At 49.7% G+C, this 17,500-nt stretch overlaps 1 protein-coding gene across 1 annotated transcript in view; it reads right to left on the bottom strand.

The window, feature by feature from the left end:
- Positions 1-4,914: 4,914 nt before the first annotated feature.
- ferry3 (FERRY endosomal RAB5 effector complex subunit 3) overlaps positions 4,915-17,500 on the bottom strand; it is a 19,534-nt gene continuing 6,948 nt past the window's right edge. Inside the window, exons 7-14 of the mRNA XM_084451190.1 lie at positions 16,997-17,103; positions 13,990-14,187; positions 13,740-13,868; positions 12,314-12,385; positions 11,941-12,143; positions 6,819-6,876; positions 6,369-6,436; positions 4,915-5,208 (exon numbers count right to left, since the gene is read on the bottom strand). Of these exons, the coding sequence (XP_084307316.1) occupies positions 5,086-5,208; positions 6,369-6,436; positions 6,819-6,876; positions 11,941-12,143; positions 12,314-12,385; positions 13,740-13,868; positions 13,990-14,187; positions 16,997-17,103 (958 nt within the window). The 3' untranslated portion in view covers positions 4,915-5,085. The remainder of the gene's footprint in view (positions 5,209-6,368; positions 6,437-6,818; positions 6,877-11,940; positions 12,144-12,313; positions 12,386-13,739; positions 13,869-13,989; positions 14,188-16,996; positions 17,104-17,500) is intronic.

Below are 17,500 nucleotides of genomic sequence, written 5' to 3'. Positions count from 1 at the left end.
ATCCCCCCACACACACACATCCCCCCACACACACATCCCCCCACATCCCCCCACACACACATCCCCCCACGCACACACATCCCCCCACACACACATCCCCCCACGCACACATCCCCCCACACACACATCCCCCCACACACACATCCCCCCACACACACATCCCCCCACACACACATCCCCCCACGACGCACACATCCCCCCACACACATCCCCCCACACACACATCCCCCCACACACATCCCCCCACACACACATCCCCCCACACACACATCCCCCCACACACACATCCCCCCACACACATCCCCCCACACACACATCCCCCCCACGCACACACACATCCCCCCACACACATCCCCCCACGCACACATCCCCCCACGACACACACATCCCCCCACACACACATCCCCCCACGCACACATCCCCCCACGCACACATCCCCCCACACACACATCCCCCCACACACACATCCCCCCACACACACATCCCCCCACACACACATCCCCCCACACACACATCCCCCCACACACACACACATCCCCCCACACACACATCCCCCCACGCACACATCCCCACACACACACATCCCCCCACGCACACATCCCCCCACGTCCATGTGTCAAAGCAGCGGGGGTCGAACCCACAGCGCCAAATGTTTACGGCGGAGAAGATCACTACTGTTCTCGAAGGAAAAGCACGGCGCTGATTGCAATCGGCACGCAAGCGTTGCCACCATGGCACTTGGCTCGGTATCAAGTCAGAGAGACACGGGTGGAGACGGAGGTGGAGACGGAGGTTGAGTCAAAATACGGCGTGAAACTTCTCTAACACCCCCGAGAACCCCCCCCGAGAACCCCCCCGTCCCACCGCGGAGCAGGAGGGGAGAAGCGGATTCCTATTCATACGCGCTCATCGGCTATAGCGCAACAAAACTATATAGGATCGGGTTTATAAATACAGGCTCCAACACTAAACCTGATGTGTCGGCTGGGCTATAGAAGAGCATTCTCGTGCAGTGGGGGTTCAGACTAACAGAACAGAAGTACTATAGCAGCTACGCGAGAGAGAATAGACGAAGTTTTACCCTGAATTCTTTAGAGATCAGTGTGTAGTCTTTCACTGATGGGAACCAGAGCTATGCAGGACATGTTCAAACATCAGTTCAATATCGCAGGTAGAATGTCAGAAGTTTACCTTGAACACGAGTCCCGTAAATCCACGCAGTAACTCTTCCTCTTCTCTCCGGTTCTCCGGTTCTCTCCGCGTTGCTCAACTTCTCGGAAGAGACCGGGCTCGAGCGTGACGCGGGGGGAAGTGCGCGCGGGGAGGCGTGTGCGTGTTACCGGGATGAGTGCGTGTTACCGGAGGAATGACCGATGAGAGGTTTTTTTTTGTCGGTCTTTGGTGAAGCCCACGTTTCATATTTTCTATAATTAACTTATTTTTTCAGAACTATGTATTATTAATTAAAACATATAGTCTATTTCACGTGGTTAGAAACCCAAAAAACGTTATTTCTATATCAGGGCTATCATTAGAGCATATATATTTATTGAAGTGTTATAGGGTTTGGATTCTAATTATTGCAATAGGCTGCTACTACTATTACTACTACTACTACTACTACTACTACTATTGTTGCTACTAATACTAGGCTACTACTATACTACTACTACTACTACTACTTTACTACTACCACTACTACTACCACTACTACTACTAACTACTACTACTACTACTACTACTACTACCACTACTACTACTACTACTATACTACTACTACTACTACTACTACTACTACACTACTACTACTACTACTACTACTACCACTACTACCACTACTACTACTACTACTACTACCACTACTACTACTACTACCACTACTACTACTACTACTACCACTACTACTACTATTACTACTACTACTACCACTACTACTACTACTACTACACTACTACTACACTACTACTACCTCTACTACTACTACTACTACTACTACCACTACTACTACTACTATTACTACTACTACTACTACTACCACTACTACTACTACTACGCTACTACTACTACTACTACTACTACTACTACTACTACTACCACTACTACTATTACTACTACTACTACCACTACTACCACTACCACTACTACTACTACCACTACTACTACTACTACCACTACTACTACTACTACTACTACTACTACTACCACTACTACCACTACTACTACTACTACTACTACTACTACTACTACCACTACTACTACTACTACTACTACTACTACTACTACTACTAATACACTACGAAGAAGAATAAAGCAGTTGATATATGACAAAATGGCTCAAAATATTTCCTCAACTGTTGGTGAATTATTTAAACGTGTTACAGCAAATCTTTGAGAAACCGCTGCATTCTGCACATTCAGAAGTCATAACAAACGAGCCTGTCATTAAAGTTAAGCCTATAATTATAATCAATCAATAGCCCATTATGATCTCATTACTTCCCAGCCATTATTCAACATTACAAGAGGCCCTTATTAGCAGCCTAGGCTAATACCGTGGTCCTCTCCATTCCTCAGCCGGCCGCCTGCCCCGTGGCTACAGGAGAACCAGGTTCAGGTTGGGATACATTCACCCCCGGTCCCCTGCAGGCTAAGCTCAGCACCCACTAATTAAACTTGGTAATTTACTATTTAAATGTGTTTTCACTGCATGCATGCTCTATTCAGCGTGCCCTGGTGCTCTGTGTTAACTACTGTTTGAGGCCATCATAGGTTCTGTGTCAGTCATGGGAAACATACAGAACTAGAGCTGGTAACTATATGGACCGTGTGTGTGTGGTAGTTTATGACTATACGCATGGCCTATAACTCTGTCACTGAAGAGGAAGTGAGTCATAGTTCCATAGAATCCAACTCTTCATGATTAAGAAAAAAGTTCTGCTCTGACTGCTTCTCAAATTCACACATTCAGGAATAACTGCAATGAATGACTGTCTCGTGTTTCTCAGTACAGTATAAACAAACACAAATATACACTAACACATCTAAACACAAATATACACATACACATCTGAACTCAGCCTTACTGCTCCATGCCTGACTGACGCCCGTGTGACGGAGGATCGGGGGCCTCGGGTTTCAGTCCTGTCAAAACACGTCCATCAGTGAGGAGCCACTCTGGGCTGGGGCCCTCCACCTGAACCCAGGAGCACACTGGGCCCCTCCACCTGAACCCAGGAGCACACTGGGGCCTCCACCTGAACCCAGGAGCACACTGGGGCCCTCCACCTGAACCCAGGAGCACACTGGGGCCCTCCACCTGAACCCAGGAGCACACTGGGGCCCTCCACCTGAACCCAGGAGCACACTGGGGCCCAGCAGAGAGAAGACAGGTTTGTCAGGGGGGCCCTGTGTGTGTGTGTGTGTGTGTGTGTGTGTGTGTGTGTGTGTGTGTGTGTGTGTGTGTGCAACAGAGACAGTGTGGTGTGTATGAGTGTGCATGTCTCAACTTTCTTTGCGTGTGCATGTCGTGTGCATCTGAGAGAGAGGACAGATCAGCAGGAGGGGGGGAGAGAGAGAGGAGAGAGAGGACAGACCGGTGGGGAGAGAGGAGAGAGAGAGGACAGAGCAGCAGGGAGGGGGGAGAGAGAGGAGAGAGAGAGGACAGAGCAGCAGGGAGGGGGGGGAGGGAGAGGAGAGAGGAGTCCGATGCCGAATCGGGGTCTCACTGCTCCAGCATGGTTTAAACAGGGCTGCAGGTTTAACACGACACCCCAGAGCTCTGAGAATGAGAGATGAACTCTCACAGGCAGGCGTGCCGGAGCAGACATCTTGTTTGTTTGTTTTTGTGTTTTGTTTTTTTAATAAACATGAGAAGACGCTTAGTTTGGCGTACTCTGATCTTTTTAATCACCTTAATACTGGCACTGAACATCACTGACAGGCAGAAATGATTACATCCATTTGAAATGAGTTAATCCAAGCAGAAAGACAGGAATGCAATTCCAGCCACATATTAACTCCTGTGGGAATATCTAGTAAATAAGACTGTAAACAAAATGCAATACAGAGTGGAACACAATTTCTATATAAAAACAAATATCTATTATATGAAATAGTATTATACAGTTTCAGACCTGATTAAGAAAAAATGTTTTACCATTAAATACATATTTTTTTAAATATATTTTTCACACCTTTAAAAAAAAATCTAAAACATAGTCCATATATCTGTGCGTTTATATTGGCTCTAAAATAACAGAACACTGGAATGCCAGATCATGAGATCACAAGTGTGTGTGTGAAAGTGTGTGTGACGATCATGTAAGGTTCATAGGTGGTAGCCTACACAGCAAACGCAAAACACACATTCAAACAGGCAACAAAATAACAGACTAATGAAACACTTGACAAGACTGAAGAGCTGAACGAGTCATTTCATCTTCCAGGGTTCGAGGTGGTTCACTGTTCGGTCCCTGGTTCATATCCCTGATGACCAGGAGTGCCTTCCAGTCGAGTCCTTGTCTCTGGGAACACTGCCCCCTGCTGGCCAACAGACGCACGCTGCAATGCAGCACTAACACACACCTGTGTGCAACACTATCCACCGCCCAGCCCTGTCCAGCCAGGTCTGGGTCTGGGCTGGGTCAGTGTTTGGGGGCTGGGTCAGTGTTTGGGGGCTGGGTCAGTGTTTGGGGGCTGGGTCAGTGTTTGGGGGCTGGGTCAGTGTTTGGGGGCTGGGTCAGTGTTTGGGGGTCTGGGCTGGGTCAGTGTTTGGGGGTCTGGGTCAGTGTTTGGGGGTCCGGGCCGGTCCGCTGGGCTGGGTCAGTGTTTGGGGGGGTCCGCTGGGCTGGGTCAGTGTTTGGGGGTCTGGGCTGGGTCAGTGTTTGGGGGTCCGGGCCGGTCCGCTGGGCTGGGTCAGTGTTTGGGGGTCCGGGCTGGGTCAGTGTTTGGGGGTCTGGGCTGGGTCAGTGTTTGGGGGTCCGGGCCGCTCCGCTGGGCTGGGTCAGTGTTTGGGGGTCTGGGCTGGGTCAGTGTTTGGGGGTCTGGGTCAGTGTTTGGGGGTCCGGGCCGCTCCGCTGGGCTGGGTCAGTGTTTGGGGGTCCGGGCCGCTGCGCTGGGCTGGGTGGAGGTGAGCGTCAGGGTGGACGAGACCCGGAAGATCTGAGGCAGCATGTTACTCAGCTGGTAGAACATCTCCTCTGAGATACTCTGACACACACACACACACACACACACACACACACACACACACACACACACACACACACACACACACACGGTAAGCATTCAAATTCATCAAACAGCAGCTAATGTTCGAGGCAAACATGTTTTGTTTGAACAGTTACATTTGAACAAGGATCCCTTCTGTGATCAACAATGATTTTCTGGATGCTATATTTCTGCTGTCCTCCCGCTGGTACAACCTACTTTAACGTTAGAAGTAAAAGGGCCTCAATTCACTTATTCAATCAGGAAATTCACTCTCCCTCAGTCCAGCGCCATTTTGTTCACCGAAAACTCCTGTTGGCTTTTGTTGTTTTGGTCTTGACTTGTCTTGGCGTTAAGTTTGTGCCAACCATAAAATAAAGTTGTAACAACCTTAACACAATACGAGATGGTGTTCAGGTTCATATGAAGACTCAAGACAGGTACAGTTGGGTTAGTGACAGGATCAAGGTTATTGATCTCTCCTCAAAATCCTTAATTTCCTGGGGGCTTCATCAATCCACTCATCCAATCACCACCTCATAATACACTACACTCAATCACCACCTAATAATACACTACACTGTCGGTAGCATATCTTTTTTTGAATTGTAAAACAGTTTCTTTGACATCTCCAAGCAGGTTTGTATTTTGCATATGCTAGCCATGTTGGCCGAATTTGAATCAACGCTCCAGATGTTTCAGTTTAAGGGTAGAACACGTTGAGACGAGCGTGCAAACACAAAGTACAGGACTGTCAACAACAACGACAACAACACCACGCATGCAGTACCCTTCAGCTCAACCACACAGGGCTCATTTCCTCTGGGACTTGCCAGGACATCAAAGTGCTGTGAACTACTATGAACGCCAGCTGTTTCATGAGGAACACTCCGGCCTTCTGCTCAACGCTGTACTAACACGGCTTCAAATAAGGATTTAAGTATTAATGTCACCCCCCCACCCCCCCCCCCCCACACGCACGCACACACACACCCCCTCACCCCCCTCCCCCCCCCTCACCCACACAGCCAAACAGTGTCTGTTTCTCTAAGGTATCAAATAGATCCATAAAACTATAGTTAGACTCATGAGTCAGTCTGTAAACGCTGGTCTCTACTAGAGACATTCCTCCATGTTTGAGTCAGTCTGTAAACTCTTACCTGAGGAACCAGGAACTGGACGGTCCTGGACACACCTCCGTCCCAGGAGGCCATCTCCATCATGAAACCTGCACACGCACACACGCACGCACACACAGACACACAGACACACAGACACACACACACACACACACACACACACACACACACACTTTTACATGTTTGGCATAACTTGGACATACAGTAAGCATTCCCCTGGCGCTTGTTTTCACTGTTCCCACAGAGGAATATGTAGGAACAAGTCATGCCAAACACCTAAAAATATTTGGATTGTGATACATTTCCCAGGAGAGCATTCTGAGACTGGTCAGAGTACACCCTGTGCTTCCCGTCTCAGAAAAGCTCATTCATCATAGTATTTCCGACACATTTAAATACGCCCCACTGACTTCCATGCAAAATGAGTCTTTTTCTGCGAGGAAGTCTGTCTTCCAGGCTGCTCGCTCTTACCTTTGACACACTTGAAGACAAGCTCCGCCCTCTTCAGACACCACGGGATGGTCAGTTCCTGGGGAGCAGAGAGCGCAGACGGACGTTAGCCCCGGCGTGGTCAGCAAACACACGACGTCAGGGAGACGTTCAGATCAGGTCTTAATAACGTCCGTCGGTCCAGGACCCCATTTGTACGTCTGCTGGACCCCTCAATATTCAAACGTCTGGCTTGGACCCCTCTAAGACGTCTCTGGACGTGCAGAACAGGTTCAATATCTGAACGTCTAAAAAAAAAGTTCATTCTGGCTCCTAATTGGATGTCTTTGGACGTCCGAAGACGTCTTTTAGACGTGTCTTTGCTCAGTGGGTGTCCGTCCCGCCCTCAGACCTGCCCTCTCCAGGAACATGCTATTCTACCCTCCGTCTTCTACCAACGCTACGGCTCAGTGGCCTTGTGGTTAGAGTGTCCACCCTGAGACTGGGAGGTCGTGAGTTCGATCCCAGGCCGGGTCATACCAAAGACTATAAAAATGGGACCCATTGCCTCCCTGCTTGGCACTCAGCATCAAGGGTTGGAATTGGGGGGTTACATCACCAAGTGATTCCCGAGCGCCGCTGCTGCTCACCGCTCCCCCAGGGGATGATGGGTCAAATGAGGAGAACTAATTTCACACTCAGGTGTGACAATCAGTGGGACTTTAACCTTTAACTTCAACCTTTAACCAATTTTCTACCACCGATACAATTTTCTGCCCCATTACCCTTTTATATTCCACGTTTACGGACAAAAAAAGGACATTCCGCTAAATATACTGGGTCATTCAGTGGTCATTCAGTGGTCATTCAGGGGTTATTCAGGGGTCATTCAGGGGTCATTCAGGGGTCAATCAGAGGCCTATACACAGTAAGTAATTTTCACTAAATGGATGCAGGGTGTCATAATTTCACTGTGACTACACACCTAATGTGGGTGGAAGAGTGGAGGCTGGAAGACTAGGAGACTAGGAGACTAGGAGGCTGGGAGACTAGGAGACTAGGAGACTAGGAGACTAGGAGGCTGGAAGACTAGGAGACTAGGAGACTAGGAGACTAGGAGGCTGGAAGACTAGGAGACTAGGAGACTAGGAGGCTGGAAGACTAGGAGACTAGGAGACTAGGAGACTAGGAGGCTGGAAGACTAGGAGACTAGGAGACTAGGAGACTAGGAGGCTGGAAGACTAGGAGACTAGGAGACTAGGAGGCTGGGAGACTAGGAGACTAGGAGACTAGGAGGCTGGAAGACTAGGAGACTAGGAGACTAGGAGACTAGGAGGCTGGAAGACTAGGAGGCTAGGAGACTAGGAGGCTGGGAGACAAGGAGACTAGGAGACTAGGAGGCTGGAAGACTAGGAGACTAGGAGACTAGGAGGCTGGGAGACTAGGAGACTAGGAGACTAGGAGACTAGGAGACTAGGAGGCTGGGAGACTAGGAGACTAGGAGGCTAGGAGACTAGCCTGAGAGAAGAGAGGACTCTAGCCCTGGTGAGGAAGACCTGACATGAAAAAGATCCAGTTATTAGAGTCACTGGTTCAGCAGCTTGAGAGTGAGGATCCAGCAGGACGGGTGTGTGAACAGACCGCTGCAGGACTGGTGTGAACAGACCCCTGCAGGACTGGTGTGTGTGAGCAGACCCCTGCAGGACTGGTGTGTGTGAACAGACCCCTGCAGGACTGGTGTGTGTGAACAGACCGCTGCAGGACTGGTGTGTGTGAACAGACCGCTGCAGGACTGGTGTGTGTGAACAGACCGCTGCAGGACTGGTGTGTGTGAGCAGACCCCTGCAGGACTGGTGTGTGTGAACAGACCCCTGCAGGACTGGTGTGTGTGAGCAGACCCCTGCAGGACTGGTGTGGTGTGTGAACAGACCGCTGCAGGACTGGTGTGTGTGTGTGAACAGACCGCTGCAGGACTGGTGTGTGTGAACAGACCGCTGCAGGACGGGTGTGTGTGAGCAGACCGCTGCAGGACGGGTGTGTGTGAGCAGACCCATGCAGGACTGGTGTGTGTGAACAGACCGCTGCAGGACTGGTGTGTGTGTGTGTGAACAGACCGCTGCAGGACTGGTGTGTGTGAACAGACCGCTGCAGGACTGGTGTGTGAACAGACCGCTGCAGGACTGGTGTGTGTGTGTGAACAGACCGCTGCAGGACTGGTGTGTGTGTGTGAACAGACCGCTGCAGGACTGGTGTGTGAACAGACCGCTGCAGGACTGGTGTGTGAACAGACCGCTGCAGGACTGGTGTGTGAACAGACCGCTGCAGGACTGGTGTGTGAACAGACCGCTGCAGGACTGGTGTGTGAACAGACCGCTGCAGGACTGGTGTGTGTGAACAGACCGCTGCAGGACTGGTGTGTGAGCAGACCGCTGCAGGACTGGTGTGTGAGCAGACCGCTGCAGGACTGGTGTGTGAACAGACCGCTGCAGGACTGGTGTGTGAACAGACCGTTCAGAGAAGGCTTTTCATCAGGCGTGTCGTGGCATGATAAAGGGAGCCCTCTCTCTCTTCCCAGAGGTACACACACACACACGCACGCGCACGCGCACACGCACACACGCACACACGCACGCACACGCGCACACGCGCACACACACACCCACACCCACAGCAGCTTGTTATCGATGGCTCAGGCTCTCATGTGTGTGTGAACTCTCTAGTGGTTCCGCGTCTCCACACATCGACCTGCTGTACTCAGAGGTTTGAGTGACAGGTGGTGACCCCGTCATCAGCCCGGGCCAGAGGAGGAATCAGCCCTGAGTGAGCAGCAGGGAGGGAGGCCAGGCATTATGGGATGGGCTCACACTGTCTCTTACAGCTGAGCTCGTCAAGGTTTGGGTGGTCCGTTAACAGACTGAACCAGTGGTTGATTGAGCATTTTGTTATGTTTTTCCAGTTGAGTAGTATGGTTTTCTTGGCCACGGTTAATGCAATTAAGATGAACTTGTTCTGATGCCCGATGGAACAATCAGTAATTGGCCATTCTAGGCAGCTGGAACGCCGGGGGCGGGTTCTATATGGAGCAGTATTTCTATTGGCTGGCGGCTCGGAGCAGTATTTTATGTTAGAAAATGAGGCGAAATGTAAATTGATTAAAAAGTCCAGTCACGCTCTGTCTGATAGCCCTGAGGGAGAATACCTGAATACCTGAGAATAATACCAGAGAATAATACCTGAATACCTGAGAATAATACCTGAGAATAATACCTGAGAATAATACCTGAGAATAATACCTGAGAAAAATACCTGAGAATAATACCTGAGAATAATACCTGAGAATAATACCTGAGAATAATACCTGAGAATAATACCTGGGAATAATACCTGAGAATAATACCTGAGAATAATACCTGAGAATAATACCTGAGAATAATACCTGAGAATAATACCTGAGAATAATACCTGAGAATAATACCTGAGTACCTGAGACAAATATGAACGCTGTCAGGTAGAGGTCTGAGAAAACACCAGACAGACAGACAGACAGACAGACAGACAGACAGACAGACAGACAGACAGACAGAGAGACAGACAGAGAGAGACAGACAGACAGAGAGACAGACAGAGAGAGACAGACAGACAGACAGAGAGAGACAGACAGAGAGAGACAGACAGACAGAGAGACAGATAGAGAGACAGACAGACAGACAGACAGACAGACAGACAGACAGACAGACAGACAGACAGACAGACAGACAGAGAGATGGACAGACGGACGGACGGACGAACATGTATTGACTGCAGAGTTTCTCTAGCAGAACCAGCCCAGGGGTTGGATTCACAGTGGTTGTGTAAAAATAGATAGTTTACTTTGGGAGAACGCTCGTTTTAATAGTGGAAATGGGGCCAATTATAGAGAGTGGGGAGTTAATTCCATCTATCGTGGTCTTCTTTGATGTTGTGTAGTAATGGAGTCAAATTGAGTTTGAATATATCATTTGGGTTTGTTGAAACGAGGGTCCGGGTGTATTTAACGGGTTGAGTTGACTGCTTATAGACTAAGTCCACAATCTCAGCATGCCAGTCTACATGAGGCAGAATCTTGGTCTGCGTTCTGAATCCCATACTTCCATTCTATAGAGTACATACTTCCATACTACAGAGTACATACTTCCATACTACAGAGTACATACTTCCATACTATAGAGTACATACTTCCATACTACAGAGTACATACTTCCATACTACAGAGTACATACTTCCATACTATAGAGTACATACTTCCATACTACAGAGTACATGGCAAAAAAAAACATGTATGTCCCAGTACATAGTTTGCCACCTGCAGTATGGCAAAATACCAGGATGTCCTACTGCATCCGGTCGAATTTTGCAGTATGCAAGCCAGCAGACTGTTCTGGGTATAATGAGCCACAATCCATTGCCCAGCGGAAATTACATTTCAGGTTTTAATGCCTGAAATGCGGTCATTCTGTCTTATGGCCGAGGCAAGTGCTTCTATGAAAAGTGTAAAAAGTAGTGGAGATAATGGACATTCTTGTCTGGTCCCTGTTCAGGTTGAATGATCTGGATACGCGTCCAATTACAGAAGCTGAAGGAGTGTTACTGTATATAATTATAGAATCTTAATCCAGTTGATGAGGAGCCAAAGCCAAAATAGTTAAGGTGAAAATAAATGATATCTAACCTGATTACTTCTCACCTCTGATGACCTCTCACCTCTGATGACCTCTAACCTTTGATGACCTATAACCTTTGATGACGTCCAACCTCCAATGACCTCTAACCTCTGATGACCTCTGAGTCTGACGCCCTCTCCCCTCTCACGCCCTCTCCCCTCTGACGCCCTCTCCCCTCTGACGCCCTCTCACCTCTGACACCCTCTCCCCTCTGATGACCTCTCCCCTCTGATGACCTCTCACCTCTGATGACCTCTCACCTCTGACGCCCTCTCCCCTCTGACGACCTCTCCCCTCTGACGCCCTCTCCCCTCTGACGCCCTCTCCCCTCTGACGCCCTCTCCCCTCTGACGCCCTCTCCCCTCTGACGCCCTCTCCCCTCTGACGCCCTCTCCCCTCTGACGCCCTCTCCCCTCTGACGCCCTCTCCCCTCTGACGCCCTCTCACCTCTGACGCCCTCTCACCTCTGACATGTCGTGGATCAGCAGCAGGGGGATGGTGATGGTGGTGACGTCGTGCGTGCAGCAGACCTTCAGGATGTTGCGCAGGCCCATGATGGCCGGGTCGCGCGCCGTGATGTTTCCAGAGCGCACGTTGTCGTCCACGCAGAGGTGGAACACGATGTGGACCTCCGACAGGTTCGAGTGGCGCGAGATGTAGAACTCGCCTGGGGGGAGAAGAGCAGAGACCATGGAGAGAAAGACACAGTTCTAAACATGGGCACTCACTTCAAATGTGGTTCTGGGTTGTCAAGACATCAAACCAGGCCTTGAAAAATGACACTATTGTCCAATAAAGGTGTTCTTGTTAAAATAATTCATAAATGATCATGTTTACCTGGTAAGATATATGAAGGGTTCCTCTCAACATTTTTGTTTTTATCCTCACTACCTCCATTCCTGGGCACCTCTGTAAGAAAACAACAACCTGTGAGTAAGCGTGACCTGTGACCCCAAAAAGGAATGAAATGACTGCAGTCAAGGCAGTGGACCCTCCACACAAGGCCAGGTAGCCAGGAGGGCTTTCCCATTAGGCCTCTGAGCTCTGATACCGTATGAAGCAGATAGCTCAGCTCACTCTGATAGCTAAGTCTGATAGCTTAGGTCAGCCTGATAGCTTAGCTAACTGATATCATAATCAACTCTTAGCTAGCAAACTTTGATAGCTTAGCTAGTAAATTCTAATAGCTAATTTAGCTAACTCTGATAGCTAAATCTGACAGCTTAGCCAACTCTGATAGTTTAGCTATGTAACTCTCATAGCTCAGCTCACTCTGACAGCTAAACCTGATATCTTAGGTCAGTCTGATAGCTTAGCCAGCTTCCATAGCTCAGCTACAGTAGCTCTCAGCTTACATAACGGTGATAGCTCGGCTAACTCCACACTCAGTGAGCCACTCAGGAATGGGCTTGGATGCTGATAAGCATCTGGACACATTTTTCCATCAAGACACGCTGCCTATAATGTCAAGAGAGCCTATGTGGCACAGTTTATACAGTAGTTATACACTACGGAAGAGCATTAGGGCCAACAACTGAGTTTATTATTTTTTTAATAAGAGTTTAAAGTCAGAATTTCTGAGAAAAAAAGTCAGAAATAACTTCTGAGATTAAAGTCAGAATTTCTGAGATTTAAGTCAGAATTTCTGAGAAAAAAGTCAGAAATAACTTCTGAGAAAAAAGTCAGAATTTATGACTTTAAACTCAGAAGCTTAAAAAAAAAAAAAACTCAGCTGTTGGCCCTAATGCTCTTCCGTATACACACCATGTATAACCCTAATGCTCTTCCGTATATACACCATGTATAACCCTAATGCTCTTCCGTATATACACCATGTATAACCCTAATGCTCTTCCGTATATACACCATGTATAACCCTAATGCTCTTCCGTATATACACCATGTATAACCCTAATGCTCTTCCGTATATACACCATGTATAACCCTAATGCTCTTCCGTATATACACCATGTATAACCCTAATGCTCTTCCGTATATACACCATGTATAACCCTAATGCTCTTCCGTATATACACCATGTATAACCTGTTACAGTAGCCTGATGTTTTTTTGAGACTTTTGAGAGTGAATCTGACCACCAGTGATTGAATATCATCCATGGGACCTTGATAAGGATAAGGATGTAGGTGTTAACATGCCGGCCTGGTCCTCGTGTCCGCAGGTCGTGCGCATGTAGTGTGATATATTAGGCAGAGTTAACGCCGCCGGTAGGAGTAACAGTGTGGGCATTATCAGGTGGTACCAGGTTGGTCCCGGTGTCTGCTGCTCCTCTGGGCGCGGCCGTAGAGGACGACCTGCTGAACCACCTCCAGCTGCTCCTCCAGACGGGGGAAGTGGAAGTCCGTGCACTCCTGAGACACCGTGGCGAAGTCTGGGGGGACGACGAGGAGACAGAAGAGTTCAACAGAGCACGGAGGAGGCTCGGACATACTCAGAGTACCAGCATGTCCCTCTGCCCTGAGCTGATCCCTGACCCCTGGCTGACCCCTGACCTCTCTTGATGCCGCTGTAGGAGTTGACCCTGTTGTCGACCAGCAGCGCCAGCCCGCAGAGCGAGGAGGAGTAGAGCGACAGGGCGGTCTGCAGACGACGCAGCTTGGCGCCGCCGCTGCCGTGGCGACGGTGTTTACAGAAGTCCAGCACGTCGGCGCGGAGCAGGCGCAGGTTATGCATCGTCTTCAGCTGGGCGCCTGAACACACACACACACACACACACACACACACACACAGGAAACACACACACACACACACACACACACACACACACACACACACACAGACACAGACACACACACACACACACACACACACACACACACACACACACACACAGATATACACAAACACACACACACACACACACACACACACACACACACACACAGGAAACACTCTCACTCACACACACACACACACACACACACACACACAGGAAACACTCTCACTCACACACACACACACTCACACACACACACACACACACACACACACACACAGGAAACACACACACACAGGAAACACACGCACACAGGAAACACGCCCGCACGCACACAGGAAACACACACACGCAACACACAGGAAACACACACAGGAAACACACACACACACACACACACACACAGGAAACACACACACACACAGGAAACACACACACACACACACACACAGGAAACACACACACACACACACACACACAAACACACACACACACACACACAGATGAACACACACACATGAACACACACACACACACACACGAACACACACAAACACACACACGAACACACACACAAACACACACAAACACATCTTCAGTTGGTGTGTGTTTTAAAAACACTTGGCCCAAGAACAACAACAACCACACACTCGGGATGGACAAAACAAACCCCACACACCAGATCTGAAACAGTCTGCTACACAACACTGAGTCTGCTACACACCGAGTCTGCTACACACTGCGTCTGCTACACACTGCGTCTGCTACACACTGAGTCTGCTACACACTCAGTCTGCTACACACTCAGTCTGCTACACACTCAGTCTGCTACACACTCAGTCTGCTACACACTCAGTCTGCTACACACTCAGTCTGCTACACACTCAGTCTGCTACACACTGAGTCTGCTACACACTGCGTCTGCTACACACTGCGTCTGCTACACACTGCGTCTGCTACACACCGAGTCTGCTACACACCGAGTCTGCTACACACTCAGTCTGCTACACACTCAGTCTGCTACACACTCAGTCTGCTACACACTCAGTCTGCTACACACTCAGTCTGCTACACACTCAGTCTGCTACACACTCAGTCTGCTACACACTCAGTCTGCTACACACTGAGTCTGCTACACACTGAGTCTGCTACACACTGCGTCTGCTACACACTGCGTCTGCTACACACTGCGTCTGCTACACACCGAGTCTGCTACACACCGAGTCTGCTACACACTCAGTCTGCTACACACTCAGTCTGCTACACACTCAGTCTGCTACACACTCAGTCTGCTACACACTCAGTCTGCTACACACTCAGTCTTCTACACACTCAGCACATTCTGGAGCTGCTTACTGCACGGACCCCCGGCTGCCGAGGTTTACGACCACACAGGAAGTTCAGAACACTTTCATTAGCTGTCGTCAGGGGTTATTTCAGGGGACTGCCTGGTCTTGGGGACGGGGGGGACGGGGGGGACAGGGGGGACAGGCCAGGCAGCAGCTCACCTGAGGTCAACTGTGTTTTCTTCAGATACTATGAGAGTCTGGCCTGACCTGGACAGCTGATCAATTGGTTCTATTTTCTTGTTCGTTTGTTTTTGGCAAGTCAGTGTGATGACCCAGGTGGATGTGGTGTCAGTGGGAGGAGCTAGGTGGATGTAGTGTCTGTGGGAGGAGCTAGGTGGATGTGGTGTCAGTGGGAGGAGCTAGGTGGATGTGGTGTCTGTGGGAGGAGCTAGGTGGATGTGGTGTCAGTGGGAGGAGCTAGGTGGATGTGGTGACAGGGGGAGGAGCTAGGTGGATGTGGTGACAGGGGGAGGAGCTAGGTGGATGTGGTGTAAGTGGGAGGAGCTAGGTGGATGTGGTGTCAGTGGGAGGAGCTAGGTGGATGTGGTGTCAGTGGGAGGAGCTAGGTGGATGTGGTGACAGGGGGAGGAGCTAGGTGGATGTGGTGACAGGGGGAGGAGCTAGGTGGATGTGGTGACAGGGGGAGGAGCTAGGTGGATGTGGTGACAGGGGGAGGAGCTAGGTGGATGTGGTGACAGGGGGAGGAGCTAGGTGGATGTGGTGACAGGGGGAGGAGCCAGGTGGATGTGGTGTCTGTGGGAGGAGCTAGGTGGATGTGGTGTAAGTGGGAGGAGCTAGGTGGATGTGGTGACAGTGGGAGGAGCTAGGTGGATGTGGTGTCAGTGGGAGGAGCTAGGTGGATGTGGTGTCAGTGGGAGGAGCTAGGTGGATGTGGTGACAGGGGGAGGAGCTAGGTGGATTTGGTGACAGTGGGAGGAGCTAGGTGGGTGTGGTGTCAGTGGGAGGAGCTAGGTGGATGTGGTGTCTGTGGGAGGAGCTAGGTGGATGTGGTGTCAGTGGGAGGAGCTAGGTGGATGTGGTGTCAGGGGGAGGACCCAGGTGGATGTGGGGTGGTGTGAGGGTGAGGGTGTGAGGGTGTGAGGGTGAGGAGGACCTAGGTGGATGTGGTGGATGTGGTGTTGTTAGGAGAACCTAGGTGGGTGTGTAGGAGGACCTAGGTGGGTGTGTAGGAGGACCTAGGTGGGTGTGGTGTGATAGTGTCAGGAGGAGGAGTACCTAGGTGGATGTAGTGGATGTGTAGGAGAACCTAGGTGGATGTAGTGGATGTGTAGGAGAACCTAGGTGGATGTAGTGGATGTGTAGGAGAACCTAGGTGGATGTAGTGGATGTGTAGGAGAACCTAGGTGGATGTAGTGGATGTGTAGGAGAACCTAGGTGGATGTGGTGTGATAGTGTGAGGGTGTCAGGGAGAACCTAGGTGGATGGTGAAGCTCTCCTCCAGCTGAAGCTGCTCGTCGTACATCCTGGCCCCAGCCTCGTCCGGCTCCGCTAGCTGGCTGGCCTGAACCTTGATCTCCTCACTAACACACACACACACACACACAACATACACACACACACACACACACACACACACACACACATACACACACAACATACACACACACACACACACACACACACACACACACACACACACACACACACACATACACATACACACACACACACACACACACAAATTTTAAGTGGACATTTTCTGTGACGGAAAGCAAATGAGAGTTTGGGTTTAAAGTGCAAGAGCTATTTTCCTGGTAAATGTGACAATTGTGCTGTAGAAGAAAAACTACATCTAACAATGAAAAGGTTTTCTTGACGTCCATCTGTGTGACGCTCTGATCCAGACGTGTTCTTGACGTCCATCTGTGTGACGCTCTGATGCAGACGTGTTCTTGACGTCCATCTGTGAGACGCTCT

This window comes from Borostomias antarcticus (genome assembly GCF_949987555.1).
Source record: "Borostomias antarcticus genome assembly, chromosome: 16".
In the NCBI taxonomy this organism is placed as follows: domain Eukaryota; kingdom Metazoa; phylum Chordata; class Actinopteri; order Stomiiformes; family Stomiidae; genus Borostomias; species Borostomias antarcticus.
This window is presented reverse-complemented; position numbering and strand designations above follow the sequence as displayed.